Genomic DNA, 20,472 nt, shown 5'->3' on the forward strand with positions numbered 1-20,472 from the left:
TCACCCCAAATTAATAAAAAACTAAGGTTTAGAGAGCTCAAGTGATTTGTCCCCATTCACACAGCTTCAATAACACCTGGACTCTAATTTAGAACTTCAAATCTAGACTGTTCCATTGAGGCCACACTTGGCATTTCTGTGTTCACTCACTGAAATGTTATACAATTCCTCTGTGACCACTGGGTCTTAAGTTCCTTCATAGGTGGGACCTACATCTTACTAATCTTACTTTTTTCCCCCTGTTCCAGAGACTAGAAAAGTGACTTGTGCAGAGTAGAAATTCAGTAATTGCTGCATTAGTTTTTTTTTCCCAAAAAAACCCATAGTTTTACCATTTATTTCTAAATCTTTGTAAATCTCCTTAAACAAGTTTTCCAATATTTGAATAAAATTTGACAAAAGGTGACAATATGATTCCCCATGTTTCATTTTTGTTTCCACAGTTCTTTAAGTATTGTAGATGTGATCCTAAGGAAGACAGAAGCAGCACAAGCCTAACTTAGAATCATAAGAAAATCAGAAGCACAGCATCCACATATTGAAAATCTGTTACTTACCAAGCACACTGCTAAGCCGCCTATCCACCTTACCACTACATGGTAGTTAAAAGCACAGACTCAAAAACCAGAAGGACTGGCTTCTGACTCTACATCTACCACTTACTAGCTGTGTTTCCTTAGGCAAATTATCTGACCCCCATGTGTCTCAGGCACACGGTAGGTACTGTCTATGTTTTGGCTTTTATTATTAACTCATTTAATGTTTTAAAAATCACCCATTGAAACCTATCTCCTCTATTCTTTTCTTAATTTTTAAAACCAAGGAGAATGTGGTGTTTTTGATACAGTCTCTCCTAAATAATAGCTTTCCACATTTCAAATTATTCATAAAAAGTTTAGGTTACACGTAAGAGTAATTTTTCTTTGTGTCTGATACCATAATAGATTTTTATTTGTTTGTCTGTTTTTGTGAGACCGAATCTCGCTCTGTCGCCAGGCTGGAGTGCAGTAGTGCAATCTCGGCTCACTGCAATCTTCATCTCCTGGGTTCAAGCGATTCTCCTGCCCCAGCCTCCCAAGTAGCTGGGATTACAGGTGTGCGCCACCACGCCCAGTTAACTTTTGTATTTTTAGTAGAGACAGGGTGTCACCATGTTGGCCAGGATGGTCTCGATCTCTTGACCTCGTGGTCTGCCTGCCTCGGCCTCCCAAAGTGCTGGGATTACAGGTGTGAGCTACCATGCCCAGCCCCACAACAGATTTTTAATCTAATAATCATCATACCTAAATTCATAGCATTGTATTAAATGTAGTTTAGCCATTTAGACTGAATTGACAGGTCCATTTCAAAGGGGAAAAATATTAAAATAACTTTTTTTCTCTGAACTGACCAAGTCCACGGGTCATTTTTCTGAGTTATATTGAAAGGCCTGGGTTAACTATCCCGTAATTGGTGAAAAATAGATAAAATCGAACATCAGTATATATCCTGTCCAATCAGGCACAGACACACTTGATTTTGGAGTCACACAAAAGAAAACTCTGAATCCTTTTAATAACTCATGTGATACTAAAGACACTAAGAGCAACAAGGACTGTCAGAGCTTCTGGTAGGGGGTTCAACTGGCACTGATGGAACTCTTAGAGATCCCTGGATAGGTAAAAAGTGCAGGTAAGCATAAAAAAGCATAAAAGCAGGTAATACCTAAAAATAGGTAAAAAGTGCTACAGAATTCGGCAATATTATTGCCCTGCGACATCAGGAATTTCCTTAGCAGCTAAACAGCATCACTAGCTGATGACTGATAATAATCCTCCGTGATCTAAAATATTTTGTCTTTACTTCTCCCTTACATCAACACTTCTGAAATTCTGGTGCATAAAACTCTCCAGGTGTTTGGTAAAATGCAGAATGCCAGGACTGATAAGATTCAGCAGGTCTGGGGGGGGCCCCGGAATCATTAAGATTTTAAACCTCTCAGGTGATTCTGCTTAGCATGGACGTTAGCCCACGCTTTAAGAAACTCTGCCCTGGTTTTGCATGCAGGATTTGCCTGATCAATTGAATCTGCATAGGAGGCTAAATAAAATAGGATGCTGAAAGCTAAAAAAACAGAATAAAGAAGACTTCCCCGGGACAATCTGAACAAAAGAGAAAAGTGGCACTGGCTGGTTAATTTGCCTCATGAAAGATACTCCTGGATAGCAGGAAATGTGGCAGAATGGGGTTAGGCAGAGTAGAACTCTGGGGGAATATTGCAATGGGAAGAGGCAGTTTTCTCTCTCACAGGGGCTCTATTGTGAATATCCTTGACTGCATATCCAAGTCTTAGCTCCTGTGTTATCCATCATAACATAAATAAAAATCTTCTAATATTTTGCAGCAAAACTCAGCTCTCTCATGTTTCCCCCAGGAGCTTCCAAAAGGCTAAAAAATTCCTGAGAATGTGTTCCTGGGACCAGTGACATCATCATTGATTTCATAACAGAAACATTAAATTAGATCTTGTTCAGAATGTGCAAATTTTGCCATTAAACACTTGTAGTTTCACAGGGAATTTTCCCTTTGGTTACACAGCATAGGGACTGTTTTTCCTGTGTGTTAAGTAAAAACATTTGCATCATCTCACTTTCATAGCTCCATGTCAGTGACAGATATTTAGCAAAAGCAAACAAGGTTTTGCCACATTTTTCTTTTAGTAATTAAGGACTGGATAAGTTTGTCAATTTAGAGATCTTTTTGGATTCTGTCTAAAGTCTCATGACATATTCATTTAAACTGAAAGCAGATGCTTGCTTTGAAAAAGTATTGACATTTGGAGAGAATGTAGGAAATGCCAGCAACAGAAATAAATGGATTTGGCGACCCTCTTGGTGGCAGTAAAATTCCCATTAGCCATGGTGTGAACTTGGAACTCCAGGCAGACCTCTTAATTACTATTCCTTTATCGGAGTGTTTGTTATTGTTGGATTCAAAACTGATGTTCCTCACAAATGAAAAAGATCATTTTTTTTCTTTTTTGGCATATTGACTTTACCAGCTCTTATAAAACACTGAATTGTGAAAGTCAAATGGTAAATGTCTGACTGAGATGATCTTTACAGAGCACACATTTTCCTGTGGTTCTACTATCTTTCCTGTACAGAAAGAAAAGCAAATCAGATTATATTCTGTGTAGCTTCCTTTAGATTCAAGTTTACGGAGCACACCTGGGAAATGTAATGGAAATACAGCATCTAGTTTACTAGGGGTTCGCTCTAGTTTTTCTCCTTGACTTTTCACAGAAGCCACATGGAACTGTCTGGAGGACACAGATTCATATTATGTGGTTGTAAAGAATTTAAAAAAATGTTTTTTTCCAGGCGCAGTGGCTCACACCGTAATCCCAGCACTTTGGGAGGCCAGCGCAGGTGGATCACCTGAGGTCAGGAGTTTGAGACCAGCCTGGCCAACATGGTGAAACCCCGTCTCTTCTAAAATACAAAAATTAGCTGGGCGTGGTGGTAGATGCCTGTAATCCCAGCTACTCAGGAGGTTGAATTACTTGAACCTGGGAGGCAGAGGTTGCAGTGAGCTGAGATCGCACCACTGGACTCCAGCCTGGGTGACAGGAGCGAACCTCCGACTCAAAAAAAAAAAAAAAATTTCAATTCACAGTCACACTCATTAGATAGGGTGATGCAAAAGTAGCACCAGCCTAATAGTTAACATTCAGAGAATAGGCCCTGCCACCCCCCATCCTACCCTACTCCCACCTGGAAACTGAGAAATGGCAAGATGGAAAGCTTTGACGCTATCTAGTCACAGGGCAGCAGAAATGGAGATGCAGCTCACACACACACCTCACACTGGGGATGGCACAGAGTAGCTCCTGAGGAAAACTTAGCCCTGAGTTCCGCTCCTTTGCTCCTTTGGAACGACTCTTGGTGTCTGTCATCCTCTGGATGAGGTCACTGCTCTGCACCCAGGCAGCGCAACACCTGCCCCACTGTGCCTTCCTCTGCAGGAATCTGCAGGGCTGGTTCTGTGCATGGAGGTGGGCTGGGATAAACTAGCCCCCAGCCAGCTTCACTTCAAAGTGCATGCAAATACATATGCTAAATCCTTTAGGGATTAAGGGAAAGTGTAAAAACAATGCTTCCAGGTAGGGATCTAAAAGGGAAGGCAGCTGAGAACAACTTAATTTAGTCAGGATTCATTTACCCCATAGCTAAATGGATGCTTTGATGATGCAGTTTAATGCATGTCCCTGGGTTTAGGCTCAGGCTTATGGCTGTCTAAATCTCAGCTCTGCCCTCACCAGCTGAATGATGTGTTAGATGCTTCCTCCCTAGAAGCCCCAGTGGCCAAAGAGAAATGTGCTTACTATTAAATAATTCTACCTCTCTAGGTTCCTGTTAGGGTGGAATAAAAGAACATGAGTGGTGTGCTTAGCAGAGTGTCTGGCACATAGAAGGAGGCAATAAATGCTAGCTCCACTTGCTCCTTTCTCCTCGCCATCAAGATTCCAAGCTCAAATTTCTACCAGAAGCCTCACACATGGGTTTTTTTCAGCAGAGGCAGGATGCTGTTACAATGTAAGTACTTCCTCTGGAGAGAAAAGGGACTTTCAAGTTCTTCTCTGGTCTTCTTTTGCTTGTACTTCTCAGTTAAGAGACCAGAAACCTGTAGTCATAGTTAAAACCACAGATTCTTGCAGCTAGATAGTTCTATGAGATCACTTGTTCTCATCCTTTGTTTTAAAGAGATGGGGGCCAGACACAAGGGCTCACGCCTGTAATCCCAGCACTTCGGGAGGCTGAGGCAGATGGATCATTTGAGGTCAGGAATTCAAGACCAGCCTGGCTAACATGGTGAAACTCCGTCTCTACTAAAAATACAAAAATTAGCCAAGTATAGTGGTGCATGCCTGTAGTCCCAGCTACTCAGGAGGCTGAGGCAGGAGAATTGCTAAAACCTGGGAGGTGGAGGTTGCAGTGAGCTGAGATTGGCCCACTGTACTCCAGTCTGGGCAACAGAGCAAGATTCTGTCTCTCAAAAAAAAAAAAAAAAAAAAAAAAAAAAAAGAGAAAGATGGAAACTGAGTCTCAGCAAAGTTTAAATTCCCCTGAGCTGTTCAACTGCAGGGGTAGAAAACGCATTATCTACTTCTGATTCATTATTCATTTTATACCAAGGACCTGAGTTTCAAATTGAAAGTGAGAAATTATGTCCCTGGGCTGATGATAATGAATAATTGTTAAAGCTTATTTCATCTTCACTGGGTGATAGGGCCTATGTTAAGGACTTACATGCATTATTGTATTTAGTACTTATGAAGATGTAGTTACTAGTATTATTTGCACTTTATACACGAGCAGTTGGAGGCACTGCAAGATCAAATCCTTTTCCCAAGGTCACATGTAATTTTGCAGTAGAACTGAGACTCCAGCTCGCTAAGCTCTCCCAGCTGCTGGTCTTGAGGAGAACACACAGGAGGTGGTAGTGGGGCAGCATGATGCGGCAGAAAGCACTGGCGTCAGTTTCCCGGCCCTGGACTCTCTCCTCACGGGATTCTCGGTGTGTAATCGGAGAGTGATGGGTCTGTCCTAGACAACTGGTGTGGGCAGGCTCATGAGACATGAGAAGGGCTGAGCAGACTGCCATTTAAGTGCCAGTTACTTTTATCCCTCTCACTTGCAGGAGGAGCGTGGCCAGAAAGCTGAGGGTAGAGAGCCCTGCTGTGCTGGCCGGCAGACAAGAGGCATGGCATGAAAACACCAAACTAAGGGAACCGGGCCCTGTTTGAGGAAGGCACAAATGGGAGGGAGGTCGGCAGAATTACCAAGGAGTCACCAAGAAGGGAAGGGGCCTTACATCATGCTTCCTGGGACAGGCTCTGCAGGCCACAGGCAGGGGTGGAACATGCATATTTCTCTTTCTGTCCTTCCTATTTCTCTTCCTGGCCTACACAGAGCATTTTTAGATTTAAAAGCCTTTTGATCATGTCTAACAGCCTATATGCCAAATTTAATTGTTTGGGTAAAGTTGATCTCCTACTGGGCTTTAGGAAAAAAGTTCAGGCACTTGGTACCCTAAAGTAAGATAAATATGTGCAGAAATAAATTTTCATTGATTATCCACATTTCTCTTACTCTTTTAATTGAATCAGAGTAGTCCCAGCTACTCAGGAGGCTGAGGCAGGAGGATCACTTCAGCCCAGGAGTTTGGACATTTGAAGCTGTTGCGTGCTATGATCGCACCTGTGAATAGCCACTGTGCTCCAGCCTGGGCAACATAGTGAGACCCTTTCTCTTAAAAAAAAATTCTCTTTTACCTTGAGTTATTCCAAAAATTACTCCTTTTTCACCTATATCTTGAGTCATCTCAAGTCTTTCAGGAAGCACAGGAGCTCAAGGGGACAAGATAACAAAGGATTCCAGGAAAGATGGTAAGGGAGAATGGGGTGGGAAAATGATTTTCAGGACAGGGGAGACTACTGAAAACTCTTGTACTCAACAAAGCAGTCTGGCCTGTTTTATCCTCTGTTAGAAATATTTATATAAGGAAGGAAAATGGTGACATTCCAACTCCTTCAAGAGAATGTAAACAAAAACCAGGGAATTCCTCAAAGCTTGCTCCCACCCACAGCACTTCCTCGGTGGCTCTGTCTTCAGGTCTCAGCGGTGTTTACTGCAGTCATTACAAAAGGAAAAGGAAAGATTGAGAGAAGACTCCTTGCAAAGTACATGATTGATTTAAAACAATGTAACCTCAACTCATGAGTAATCACAGTATAAATGAGTGGAGCTATAGTAGGGGAGAGGTACTCACAAAAATAGTTTAACCATTAGCAATCTGTTTACATACAAATAACTGCCAAATCCTGAGTAAGTACATAGACATTCTCATTATTTCCCAGATAACTTAATTTTGGACAGCTACTGACCATAAAATGATAAAAATGTAAATGACACCACATATTAAATGAACTAGGAAAGTTCTCAATGTAAAACCTCAGTCCCAGTCTCTCAAATGTAACCTAGCAGGTTAGTATTTCTCATACATTGACAAATGGCCAACCTGGCTGGGGTCTGGGTTTGGACAGTATGGGGGAGGAGTGAAGAATAAGGAGGAAGTGGCAGGATTATGGAAAGCCCTAAATGCTAAGACATTTGGACTCTATGTGTATACACAATGGATATGGAAGTGAATTTCTTAGCTGTCCCTAAATCTACAGGAAGGGTCGAAGAAGAGCAGAGGTTGGATTTGGAAGAGCAAAATAATGCATTATGATAGAAGCAATGAAATAAACAGCTTCAAAATCAGAAGATCAACAGTGTCATATTCTTCACTGCAGAGAAACTAATGGAGTAAAAGGTGGCAGAGCAGCTGCATGACTAGACAGCTGTGTGAACAGGTGGAAAGAAGCAGAAGCACCAGGCGCTAACCATTCTTCTTGCCAATGTGATCAAAAGCAAAGAGTGAGGAGAACAACTGGAGGGAGTGCCTCAACTGAGAAATATTCCCTAGGGGGATCTGGGGCATGCTGAAATTGTGGACTGGGGAGAATTTGAAGACCTAAGAGATATCCTATGTATTAGTAATAGATGAGGAGATAAATAGAATCAGGAACACATGTGGATTTTACACTAATGACCACTAATGGCTAAAACACAGCACCAAATGTTCACAAGGATATGGAGCAAATGAATCTTTCCCCATTGCTGATGGAGTGAAAAATGGCACAGCTGTTTTGGAGAACTGTTTGTCAATTGATATGGTTTGGCTGTGTCCCCACCCAAATCTCATCTTGAATTGCAGCTCCCATAATCCCCACATGTTGTGGGAGGGACCTGGTGGGAAGTAATTGGATCATGGGGGCAGGTTTTCCCCATGTTGTTGCCCTGATAGTGAATAAGTCTCATGGGATCTGATGGTTTTATGAAGTACAGTTCCCCTGCACACGCTCTCTTGCCTGCCGCTGTGTAAGACGTGTCTTTACTCCTGCTTCACCTTCCGCCATAATTGTGAGGCCTCCCCAGTCATGTGAAACTGTGAGGCCATTAAACCTCTTTTTCTTAATAAATTACCCAGTCTCAGGTATGTTTTTATTAGCAATATGAGAACAGACTAATACAGTAATTTCTGAAAACATTTAAGAAACACTCACAATTCTACACCTATATTTATATATTACATATAAATAATATAAAAATATGTAATATAAATAATACATCACATATAAATATATAATATAAATAATATTCAAATATATCAATTATGTAAAAATTAATATATAATATATAAATATTAATATGTTTATTTATATATTATATAAGTAATATATAATATGTATGATATATTTAAGTAAATATATACATTAATAAAAGATATAACTTATATATAGTATGTTATTTATATTATATGTTATATATTTATATGTTATTTATATAAATAAATATATATTTACCTAAGAAAAATGAACATACAAAGATTGGGAAATGAATATTCACAACAGCTTTATTTGTAATAACCCAAACCTGTAAATGAACCAAGTATCCACCCACAGTAAATGGATAAACAAATTATATAAGATTAATTTTGATAGAATACTACTCAGCAATAAAAGTATTATGTAACAACATGGATAAGACTAAAAAATTGTGCTTAGTGAAAATATCCAGATGCCATAAATATATACAAGTTATCACTTTAAAATAAAGTTCTAGGCCAAACTAATTTACCGTAAAAAAAAAAAAAAATCAGAACAGTGATTGTCTCAGCGGAGGTGGAAATTTACTGGAAGGAAGTATGAGAGGTCTTTCTGGGGTGGCGGAAATTGTCTATGTTATTTTGGGAATAATTATAAGAGCACATAAAATTGTCAAAACTCATTGTACTGAACACTGAAGATTTGTGCATTTTAATACATGTTAGTTATGCCTCAATTTTAAAAAAAAACACATAAACACAGGTATAAACACTAGCCTCATGAAAGAGGCAAGATATTAATAAGGCTTTCTTCTATGGGAGAGCAAAATAAGCGGAAGTCTGTGAACATGCAGGAAATTTTGAGATAGAAAGAAAGGAAGCTGTAATACTTCACCTTGAATGACCTGAAAATTCTAAGTAAGAGTAAGGGATGAAGTTGTCTTCTGGGTGTGTTTACAGGGCACGGAGGAGGGGAACAGAGAATGCATGCATTAGGGAAACAGGAGATACCATAAAAGACCATAAGGAATGAATTTTCAACACCTCTTACCCCTAATCATGGTTTTGTTTTCCATGTAGGGAACCCATTCAACTCAGATTTGTACTTTTTTTTCCCCTTTATCATTTGATATATTGGATGACAGTCTAGAGTCCTACATTCTCTACAGGAGTGAAAATTGCTTCTTGGGGTGGGGATGGTGGTAGTGAAAAATAATCATAGACATTACAACGGTTTGTGGTCTTTCCAAGCTCAATCCTATGTAACAAATCTTATTATTGAGTGTTTAATTGGGGAGAAAAATGATAGGAAAAGATATCTAAAAAGGTTCCTTAAAAGAAGTGAGTATAATAATGAAAAAAACAAAAACAAAACAAAACATTGAGAAATACCGGTCTCGAGGAAGCAAAATGCAGGTAGTGAAGTAACTTGGGTTGGCCTGGTCAGGCAGGTAAATGATGGTAAAAGCATGAAAGAGTATCAGTTGATATCACGTGCATTACTGAAATACATCAGATAAATTAGAGATAGGGTTATAAACTATGAACACAAAGATCAGAGAGAAGAGAGGTTCTAACAGTGATCAAGTGCAGGGCCGGCAGGAAAGACGGAGTGGAGAATAGCACCTGTCACGGAAGCTACGCTGATGCTCAGGTCTTAATAGAAGGCAACTGAGCAGAGAGACAAGCGACGAGGTGGCAGGTCATAATCATGACCCCTCTAAAGTGTTGAAAGAGGGAGAGGGAGAATAGCACCTGTCACGGAAGCTACGCTGATGCTCGGGTCTTAATAGAAGGTAACTGAGCAGAGAGACGAGCAAGGAGGTGGCAGGTCATAATCATGACCCCTCTAAAGTGTCAGTGGGAGTGAGAGAGTGGGGAGAAGGGAAGGGAGGACAGAGGTAAGAGGTTAAGCTCAAAGAGGAACATTTCAGAATTCAAGTGCTAGAGAATGACAAAGTCTGCATAATTAAAAAGCCAGCGGCCCGGCCATGTTGGTAAATGCCAAGGTAGAGCATAAATGGGGGACCCTGAAGGGACAGAAGCACAGGAACTTGGTGATGGATCTACTTGCTGAAGAAGACAGCATAGTTTGGTGAGCAATGGAGAGTCACTGCCCTGGTGCTCAAGTCCCTGAGGATGATGGAAGAAGGTACAAGAAATTGTGAAATGGCAGTGATGAGGATGGTGTTATGAGATGCTGGACTGGGCTTTAAAAGAGCAAGGAGAAAGAGCTGGAGAGAAACAAACATGATCTGGACAAAGATGAAGGGGAACAAGTGTAATGGGATTGGGACTAGCGGTAAGTAAAGGTGGAGGGAACAGGTCACTACCACAGGGGTGGAGAGTGGGGAGAAGAATTTCACACTAAGAGGAGGATACAAAAAATGCCCATCTGAAGCTGATATACTAATGTGGTAGTAAGGGTGTCGAAAAGTTTTCTTTATCCATGTGGCTGGCATTGTCTACTCTCTGGGGCTTCAGTTAAAAGGTAGAGAAAAACTACTGTCTTGAATGTATCAACTTCCTTCTTATGAAATAAAAGGTTGTGTGGCTAGTGCCAAAGGTGTGAGGAAATATATCCCTAGCCCTTAAAGATAATGGTTACCCTGATTTCGGTCTCCTAATATTTTTTATATATTCAATTTTCTAAAGGATCAGACTAAAGTAAATCAAATATATGCTGTTATCAAATTCATCTTCTATATAGTTCAATTATTGGACATTCCATTACATCTTCCTCTGAGTTTTGATTATAAGATTTATTGTAATACCTACATAACATTCATATTCTATTATGTGTACAAAAGGTAGTTTTGGCAATAAGGGAGGTATGACGTGGTTCTTCAAGAAGTTCTTTTTATATTCCATTTCAGTAATAAATACCAACAGCTATTTTAACCGAGCATTCACAGAAATATTTTTCCTATATCCTGAATTTAAATATTCTATTGTATTCTCTTGAGCCATCAGGGACTTCTGTTCTGTTCATCCATAAAAAGTTCATGCTAATCTTGCCTATTTATTTTCTTTCTTCTTCTTCTTCTTTTTTTTTTTTTTTTGACATTTTAAATTCTAAGCAAAGCCAACAAGAATTAACATAAACTAAGAAAGATGGTGGCATGGAAAGCTGCTTCTTATCAACCTCTCACACTGTAAATGTGCTGCACAGCATCATAACACATGAGCTGCAAAGTCCAGTGAAATGGTCATAAAAGGGGCCAGATATATTTGGATAACACTCAGTGAAGTCTACTGCTATGAATGAGTCTAAAGCCGTCTGTCATACAATTCCAAGAATTCAGATGAGTTGCTATAAGATTGCTTGGATGCTCTGACAGAGTCACATCTTATTTAGAGCTTCTGGCTTGGACAAAGACTCATACTTCTTTCAAAGTCAAGGTTATTAATAAACATCTGTGCTGTCCAATATAGTAGCCACAAATTACATGTGGCTATTGAACACTTGAAATATGACTGGCCTGAGATGTGCTGTAAGTGTAAAGCACACATTGCATTCCAAAGATTTCATTTAAAAAAAAAGAATGCACACCAGCTCAGTAATACTTTCAATTTTTTACATTAAATATTAAAAATTATGTTTTAATATTAATCACATGCTAAAATAATAATGTGAATATATTAGGGTTCAAATAAAGTCTATTATTAAAAATTTCACTTTTTAAAATGTTTCAAAATATGGCTACCTAAAAAAATGTAAATTACATGTATGGCTCTCATTTCTACTGGTCAGTGGTGCTGCAGGCTGTAGCCCAGTTTTCAGGTGGGCCACAAGGAGGCAGTAGACTGTGGTGGTTACGGGCAGAAGGGACAGGGCAGATCTAGGTTCCATTCTGTGTCTCCTATTTCCTCACTAAGGGACTTTGGCATGTTACTTATTTTCTCCAAATCTTAGTTTCCTTATTAATCAAACAGGAATAATGATAGTGCTTCCTCTCAGGGATTACGAAATATAAACTATTCACATCTAAAGAGAACTTGGATTCTCAGAATGAGCATTAAGTTCCAGATTATAAAGAAGGTTACAATTTTTAAAAGTTAACTCAATAACTCAAAAGTTAACTCAATGGAGAAATCAATATTGTGTACATCTTAAAGTGAATAAATAGTAAAACATATTAAGTCAAACCAAATTTAAAGTGTTTTTATCCTCTTCTTGTTTTTGACCCATTGCTATGGCTCAGAAATGTATTAAGGTAAGCAGAACTAAAGTTCAGTTATCTAAGTGCTGTTTTCTGGGTCACCTCTCTCTGTTACCTAGCAACATAACCTTGGGGTGATGTAAATCAAATTTGCTGTTTCTTTAAGAGAGATGCAGGGTGGTCCTTTCTCCCAAAAGGCAATTGCATGCCATCAAACAGTTTAATATTATGTAATGTTTGGACTGGAAAGCTATTTGGGCACATGGGTAATGGAAAGTGAACAGGAAAAGGCGTTCAAGGGCAGGGATTCAATCCTGGCTGTGCCATAGCCTGAGCCAAGGTCACAGAAAACCTCTGAACCTTGGTTTCCTCACCAGTAAAATGGGGATGAGGAAGGCAATATATCTCCTAATAGATCGTTTTAAAGATTAACTAACGAATATTAAAAGAACCTTATCTGTAAACTGGAAAGCATTTCAATGTTAGCTCAGTCATATAATCCAGTAGACTGAAATAATGATAAGAGCCACTTGGCTTTATGGTGTAACAGGCAAGAGGAGGTAAACAAGGGTAACTTGTTGGGACCTCTGTTAATTTCTTAGGACCTTATTTTCTCTTCCTTCCTATTCACTGTAAAGACTCATTGGAAGGGCATCATGAAAAAAAAAGGCACTCAGGAAACAGCAAAGTCTTATACAAATGTAAAGCATTGTTGTTGATTTGGATCATCATCAAAAATTGATTTTTACTAAAAAAGAGAGGGGGAAAAAAAAATCCTATGTTGGTTACCCAATAACTCCTCTTACTGTGAAAAGTAGCCAGTGCCAAATTCCAAAATGCATTTTTAACTCACATGTACGAATTTAAGATGTTAGCAGTGATAAGATGTGAATTGAAAAAGGAAAGTTAGAGCATCCATCTTTTGCTCAGGTCTTGGCAAAATGAAACTTATAAGAATATCTGCCATTATTTTCAAGTAGAGCCAAATTCAGCACCATATTATGATTGTAACTGTAGAATAGCATTCCTAACAAGAAATGTGATTTGGTAGCCAACCCTTTTATTTGGCTTCTATGGATAAAATACTCATCTGTATGATTTTTGAATGTAGCGCTATATAATCCAGGTACCCCAAAAGACATTTACAGGATTTTATATAGCCAGTACATTATTTGGGTTCTTAAGGAGGACATATACAGATGCAACAATGACTTATTAAAACACAAGTCCTTAGAACTTCACATAAAGAAATACGTGTTCATAAAAGTAGCAGAGTGAAATAACGAGATAGTGATCTGTATCTAGCTATCTACAATAACTAGGTCTAATTTTTGTCACGCTGTTTGATTTGCTATTTTTAAAAAGAGCCTCTTAGAACTAAAATATTTTTTCCACCACAGTTGTACACTTGTCTTCATTATCAGTTGTTTTTCTTTTCTTGTTTTTTTTTTTTTTAATACACAATTAGTTTTAATATCACTGTTAGTAGGGATTTGGGCATGGAAAAAGACTTGAAAAAAGCAGAGTAGTGTATTAAGGTGGGTCAAAGAAAATTACAAATTGTAGACTTAACGATAATTCAAACCTATATTGTGCTATAAATATACAAAGAAGCAGGCCAGACACAGTGTCTCATGCCTATAATCCCGGTACTTTGGGAGGCTGAGGCAGATGGATTATTTTAGCCCAGGAGTTTGAGACCGGTCTGGGTGAAATGGCAAAATCTCATCTCTATAAAACATACAAAAAAATTAGCTAGCCATGTAGGGGCATGCCTATAGTCCCACCTACTTGAGTCTGGGAGGTAGAGGTTGCAGCGAGCCATAATCACACCACTGAACTCTAGCCTGGGTGAATGAGCAAGACTCTGTCTCAAATATATAGATGAAATAAAATATATATATATAAAGAAGCACACCGAATGTGTTTTATTTTCTAGTCTATATTCTCCTCATTCTTTCAGTGGCTCCTCTTATCCCATATAGGACCAATTTATTAGTCATACAGAAAGGAATCCAATGGAAGACTTATGTTTCAGTATACTAGGATCCAAATGTTGCCAATTTATCAGTTCTAAAATTTATTCAATTTCACACCAATTGATTTTATATTTCACTGCTTTACAATCTGTAAATGGTTTAGGATTCAGTTCCATCATTCCTTTTTTTTTTTTTTTTTTTGAAACAGAATCTCATTCTGTCACCCAGGCAGTACAGTGGCATGATCTCAGCTCACTGTAAACTCTGCCTCTCGGGCCCAAGTGATTCTTGTGCCTCAGCTTCCCAAACAGCAGGGACTACAGGCATGAGTCACCAGACCCAGTACTTTTTTTTTTTTTTCATTTTTCTTTCTTTTTTTCAAAATTATACTTAAGTTCTGGGATACATGTGCAGAATGTGCAGGTTTGTTAAATAGTTACATATATGCCATGGTGGTTTGCTGCACCATCAACCCATCATCTACATTAGGCATTTTTCCTAATGCTATCCCTCCCCTTGCCCCCCATCGCCTGACAGGCCCCAGTGTGTGATATTCCCCTCTCTGTGTCTGTGTGTTCTCATTGTTGAACTAACTTACACTCCCACCAACAGTGTAAAAGCATTCTTATTTCTCCACATTCTCTCCAGCATCTGTTGTTTCCTGACTTTTTAATGATCGCCAATCTAACTGGCATGAGATGGTATCTCATTGTGGTTTTGATTTGCATTTCTCTAATGACCAGTGATGATGAGCTTTTTTTCATATTTGTTGACCGCATAAATGTCTTCTTTTGAGAAGTGTCTGTTCATATCCTTCACCCACTTTTTGATGGGGTTGTTTATTTTTTTCTTGTAAATTTGTTTAAGTTCCTTGTAGATTCTGGATATTAGTCCTTTGTCAGATGGATAGTTTGCAAAAATTTTCTCCCATTCTGTAGGTTATCTGTTTGCTCGGATGATAATTTCTTTTGCTGTGCAGAAGCTCTTTAGTTGCTTTTGGTGTATTAGTCATGAAGTCTTTGCCAATGCCTAAGTCCTGAGTGTTATTACCTAGGTTTTCTTCTAGGGTTTTTACAGTTTTAGGTCTTACGTCTTACATGTTACATCTTACATTTTTGTATAAGGTGTAAGGAAGGGGTCCAGTTTCAGTTTTCTGCATGTGACCAGTCAGTTTTCCCAACAGCATTTATTAAATAGGGAATCCTTTCCCCATTGCTTGTTTTTGTCAGGTTTGCCAAAGATCTGACGGTTGTAGATGTGTGGTGTTATTTCTGAGGACTTTGTTCTGTTCCATTGGTCTATGTCTGTTTTGGTGCCAGTACCATGCTGTTTGGTTACTGTAGCCTTATAGTATAGTTTGAAGTCAGGTAGCATGATGCTTCCATCTTTGTTCCTTTTGCTTAGGATTGTCTTGGCTATATGGGCTCTTTTTTGGTTCCATATGAAATTTAAAGTAGTTTTTTTTCTAATTCTGCAAAGAAAGTCAATGGTAGCTTGATGGGAATAGCACTGAATCTATAAATTACTTTGGGCAGTATGGCCATTTTCACAATATTGATTCTTCCTAACCATGAGCATGGGATGTTCTTCCATTTGTTTGTGCCCTCTCTTATTTCCTTGAGAAGTGGTTTGTAGTTCTCCTTGAAGAGGTCCTTCACATTCCTTGTAAGTTGTATTCCTAGGTATTTTATTCTCTTTGTAGCAATTGTGAATGGGAGTTTACTCATGATTTGGCTCTCTGTTTGTCTATCACTGGAATAAAGAAACAGGAATGCTTGTGATTTTTGCACATTGATTTTGTATCCTGAGACTTCGCTGAAGTTGCTTATCAGCTTAAGGAGTTTTTGGGCTGAGACAATGGGGTTTTTAAAATATACAATCATGTCATCTGCAAACAGAGAGAATTTAACTTCCTCTCTTCCTATTTGAATACACTTTATTTCTTTCTCTTGCCTGATTGCCCTGGCCAGAACTTCTAGTACTGTGTTGAATAGGAGTAGTGAGAGAGGGCTATTGAATAGGAGTGGTGAGAGAGGGCATCCTTGTCTTGTGCTGGTTTTCAAAGGGACTGCTTCCAGCTTTTGCCCATTCAGTATGATATTGACTGTGTGTTTGTCATAAATAGCTCTTATTATTTTGAGATAACGTTCCATCAATACCTCGTTCCATCAATTTGTGATAACGTTCCATCAATATTTATTGAGTGTTTTTAGCATTAAGGGGTGTTGAATTTTATTGAAGGACTTTTCTGCAGCTATTGAGATAATTATGTGGTTTTTATAATTGGTTTTATTTATGTGATGGATTACATTTATTGATTTGCATATGTTGAACCAGCCTTGCATCCCAGGGATGAAACCGACTTGATCATGGCAGATAATGGTGCTGGATTCAGTTTGCCACTATTTTATTGAGGATTTTCTCATCAATGTTCATCAGGAATATTGGCCTGAAATTTTCTTTTTTTGTTGTGTCTCTGCCAGGTTTTGGTATCAAGATAATGCTGGCCTCATATATAAAATAGTTAGTGAGGAGTCCCTCTTTTTCTATTGCTTGGAATAATTTTAGAAGGGATGGTACCAGCTCCTCTTTGTACCTCTGGTAGAATCCAGCTGTGAATCTGTCTGGTCCTGGGCTTTTTTTGGTTGGTAGGTTATTAATTACTGCCTCAATTTCAGAACTTGTTACTGGTCTTTTCAGGGATTCAACTTCTTCCTGGTTTAGTCTTGGGAGGGTGTATGTTTCCAGGAATTTATCCATTTCTTCTAGGTTTCCTAGTTTATTTGTGTAGAGGTGTTGATAGTATTCTCTGATGGTAGTTTGTATTTGTGTGGGATCAGTAGTGATATCCCCTTTATCATTTTTTGTTGTGTTTATTTGATTCTTCCCTCTTTTCTTCTTTATTCGTCTGGCTAGTGGTCTATGTTGTTAATCTTTTCAAAAATCCAGCTCCTGGATTCATTGATTTTTTGAAGGGTTTTTTTTGTGTGTCTCTATCTCATTCAGTTCTGCTCTGATCTTAGTTATTTCTTGTCTTCTGCTAGCTTTTGAATTTGTTTGCTCTTGCTTCTCAGTTCTTTTAATTGTGATGTTGGGGTATTGAGTTTAGATCTTTCCTGCTTTCTCCTGTGGGCATTTAGTGCTACACATTTCCCTCCAAACACTGCTTTAGCTGTGTCCCAGAGATTCTAGTATGTTGTGTCTTTGTTCTCATTGGTTTCAAAGAACTTATTTATTTCTGCCTTAATTTCGTTATTTACCCAGTAATCATTCAGGAGCAGGCTGTTCAGTTTTCATGTAGTTGGGCAGTTTTTAGTGAATTTCTTAATCCTGAGTTCTAATTTGGTTGCACTGTGGCCTGAGAGGCTGTTTGTTAAGATTTCCATTCTTTTGCATTTGCTGAGGAGTGTTTTACTTCCAATTACATGGTCAATTTTAGAATACATGCTATGTGGTGCTGAGAAGAATCAACAGAATCAATATTGTGTTGATTTGGGGTGGAGAGTTCTGTAGATGTCTATTAGGTCCACTTGGTCCACAGCTGAGTTCAAGTCTTGAATATCCTTGTTAATTTTTTGTCTCATTGATCTGTCTAATATTGACGGCGGGGTGTTAAAGTCTCCCACTATTATTGTGTGGGAGTCTAAGTCTCTTTGTAGGTCTCTAAGAACTTGCTTTATGAATCTGGGTGCTATTGTATTGGGTGCATGTATATTTAGGATAGTTAGCTCTTCTTGTTGCATTGCTCCCTTACCATCATGTGATGCCCTTATTTGTTCTTTTCTGTTTGTTTGCTTGTTTGTTTTTTTGAGACAGAGTCTTGCTCTGTCGCCCAGCGCAGTGGTGGGATCTCGGCTCATTGCAACCTCCGACTCCTGTGTTCAACTGATTACTGTACCTCAGTCTCCCAAGTAGCTGGGATTATAGGCACATGCCACCATGCCTGGCTAATTGTTATATTGTTATTAGAGATGGGGTTTCACCATGTTTGCCAGTCTGGTCTTGAACTCCTGGCCTCAAGCGATCCTCCTACCTCAGCCTCCCAAAGTTCTGGGATTACAGGCATGAGCCACCATGCCCAGCCCATTATCAGTTGTTTTTCATCATTCTCAGTTTTTATCAAATTTTAACAATGCTATCGAATTTGAAAAATTAAGTTCATTTAGTTTTCTGACTTCTACTTTATTTTTTTCACTTTATTTCATTGTATTTTCTTGGCATTCATTTATTTTTGTGTAGTGTTTCCTTGATTTTGTGTTCAGGCATATGGATAAAGCCATTCTTACACATAAAACTTCAGACCTAGGATGGCACCTATCAGTTTATACTATATTAGACTGTTCTGTGATTAACTCACTCCAAGGCTTCTGTTCAAATGAGATTTTTTAAAAAGTGCATTAACATGTACATTAGTAAAAAGATTCAGTATCTATGGGAATCTGTAAGAGTCAAGGAGTAAAAGGAAGGTGAAGAAAATGCATCATACTGAGTTACTCAGCAATGGAGACAATCCTGTTAGGTAGAGGAAGAAAGGACCAAGTGAACCATTAGCTTGAAGGTACTGGAGAGGCAGCCACATGTGCCCTCTAGAAGCTAAGAGATGGAAACCAATTCAGCAACCATGTGGATTGTCAGCATTCTGACAAGCACAGATAAACATATTATTACTCTCCAATTCTGGGCATTTTTACCTTTTAAATTTCCATTTCTGATGTTTGTTAACCTGTTTTTTTCTTTTAAGTTTAGAAGCTAAATTCTATAACTACCACCACTGTTACTACTATCATTGTCTGGACCATCACCAACATGCCTAGACTATATTCATAAACACACAAGATGCAAAAGCACCCTTTACTGTAGTCTTCAGTAACTTCAATCACACTATCAACCTTTATCAGGGCAGCAAGTAAAATGCAAACACTAGAGGTTATGTCTGAGAACTATTCCTAAGCACCAAAGTCATCAGTACTAATTCCCACCACTAATTCCAGCAAGCCTCACTTTATTTCTCACCTATAACACAAACTGGGTCGAAGTATGGTTAACCATTTGTCTATAACTTCAGAGAATGCTGCCTTTCCCAAAGTATATTATGGAATATTTGTCTTGGAAAATGCCTTCCCTCCACACACACACACACACACACACACACACACACACACACACACACAGAAAAGACAAAAATGACTATCCCACAGTCCCTTCTTGAAGATTCACAAAGAATATTAGCATATTAAAGCTTCTTTCCATAAATAAACAATCTGCTTAACTCAGCATGTTCTCAATTTATCTGACGACGTAACACTTTTCCATTCTTACTCCTTTAGAGACAATCTATGAAAGTCTTCCAGAACTACTATTTCCAGAAAGACACTCTGGGAAATACAGCTTTTGACTGATAAGGAATAGAAACTGAGATGCATGTTACACACTGCCAAAGTCTGAAAACCCTAATTACTTAGCTCCAGCAAGAGGCAAGTGCAGCACAATCAAATGAGTGTTCAGAAGGAAAGGGTTCCTTGGAATCACAAGGCCACCTGATCGATGTCCCACTTACTTGAGGAGATTCCCCAGATTGAAAAGAGCCCGGTTATGCTGTGGATGGAGCTGAAGAGCCTTCTGATAGTACATCTTTGCCTCTGCTGTGTCTCTTATCAGTGTTCCAAGGTTGTTCAGCGCACTTGCATGGCGTGGATACAACCTGAAAAGTTAAAAATATTAAGCTGTGATGGTTCAAAAACTACTAAGTTAGGCACAATTTGCTTGTTCTTTTTTCCCCAGGTATGAACAGCCAACATGAAATACTGAATTATTCTTGTACTTGAATGGTTTGTGTACAATCTTACTGGTCAACGACTTTTGCAGGTGAAAGTATATAATTAGGGCAAGGATGCACATATTTATAATTAAATAATTCTTAAATAGTACAAGAATAAATAGTATGTGGATCTACCAGGGTTAAAGACATTTAATGAGATTACTTTCCACTTCTTGTGATAGAAAACCCTCCTTGCCTCAGGTGCTAAGTTTCTAGCCTGAGTTTGTGGCCTGGTGGGACCTCTGACCAGCTGCCTGTGCAGGATCCACTATGTATACCAGATGCTGAGCGATCCTTTGAGAAGGAATCTTCATAAACA

General features: G+C 38.8%; 1 protein-coding gene across 5 annotated transcripts in view; it reads right to left on the reverse strand.

Moving 5' to 3' along the window:
* TMTC1 (transmembrane O-mannosyltransferase targeting cadherins 1) overlaps nt 1-20,472 on the reverse strand; it is a 282,846-nt gene that overhangs the window by 40,134 nt on the left and 222,240 nt on the right. For all 5 annotated transcript variants that reach the window (XM_050748517.1, XM_050748516.1, XM_050748520.1 and 2 more), the window contains one exon: nt 19,893-20,036. In XM_050748517.1, coding sequence (XP_050604474.1) covers nt 19,893-20,036 — 144 coding nt within the window. The remainder of the gene's footprint in view (nt 1-19,892; nt 20,037-20,472) is intronic.

This window comes from Macaca thibetana, chromosome 11, assembly GCF_024542745.1.
Source record: "Macaca thibetana thibetana isolate TM-01 chromosome 11, ASM2454274v1, whole genome shotgun sequence".
Classification (NCBI taxonomy): domain Eukaryota; kingdom Metazoa; phylum Chordata; class Mammalia; order Primates; family Cercopithecidae; genus Macaca; species Macaca thibetana.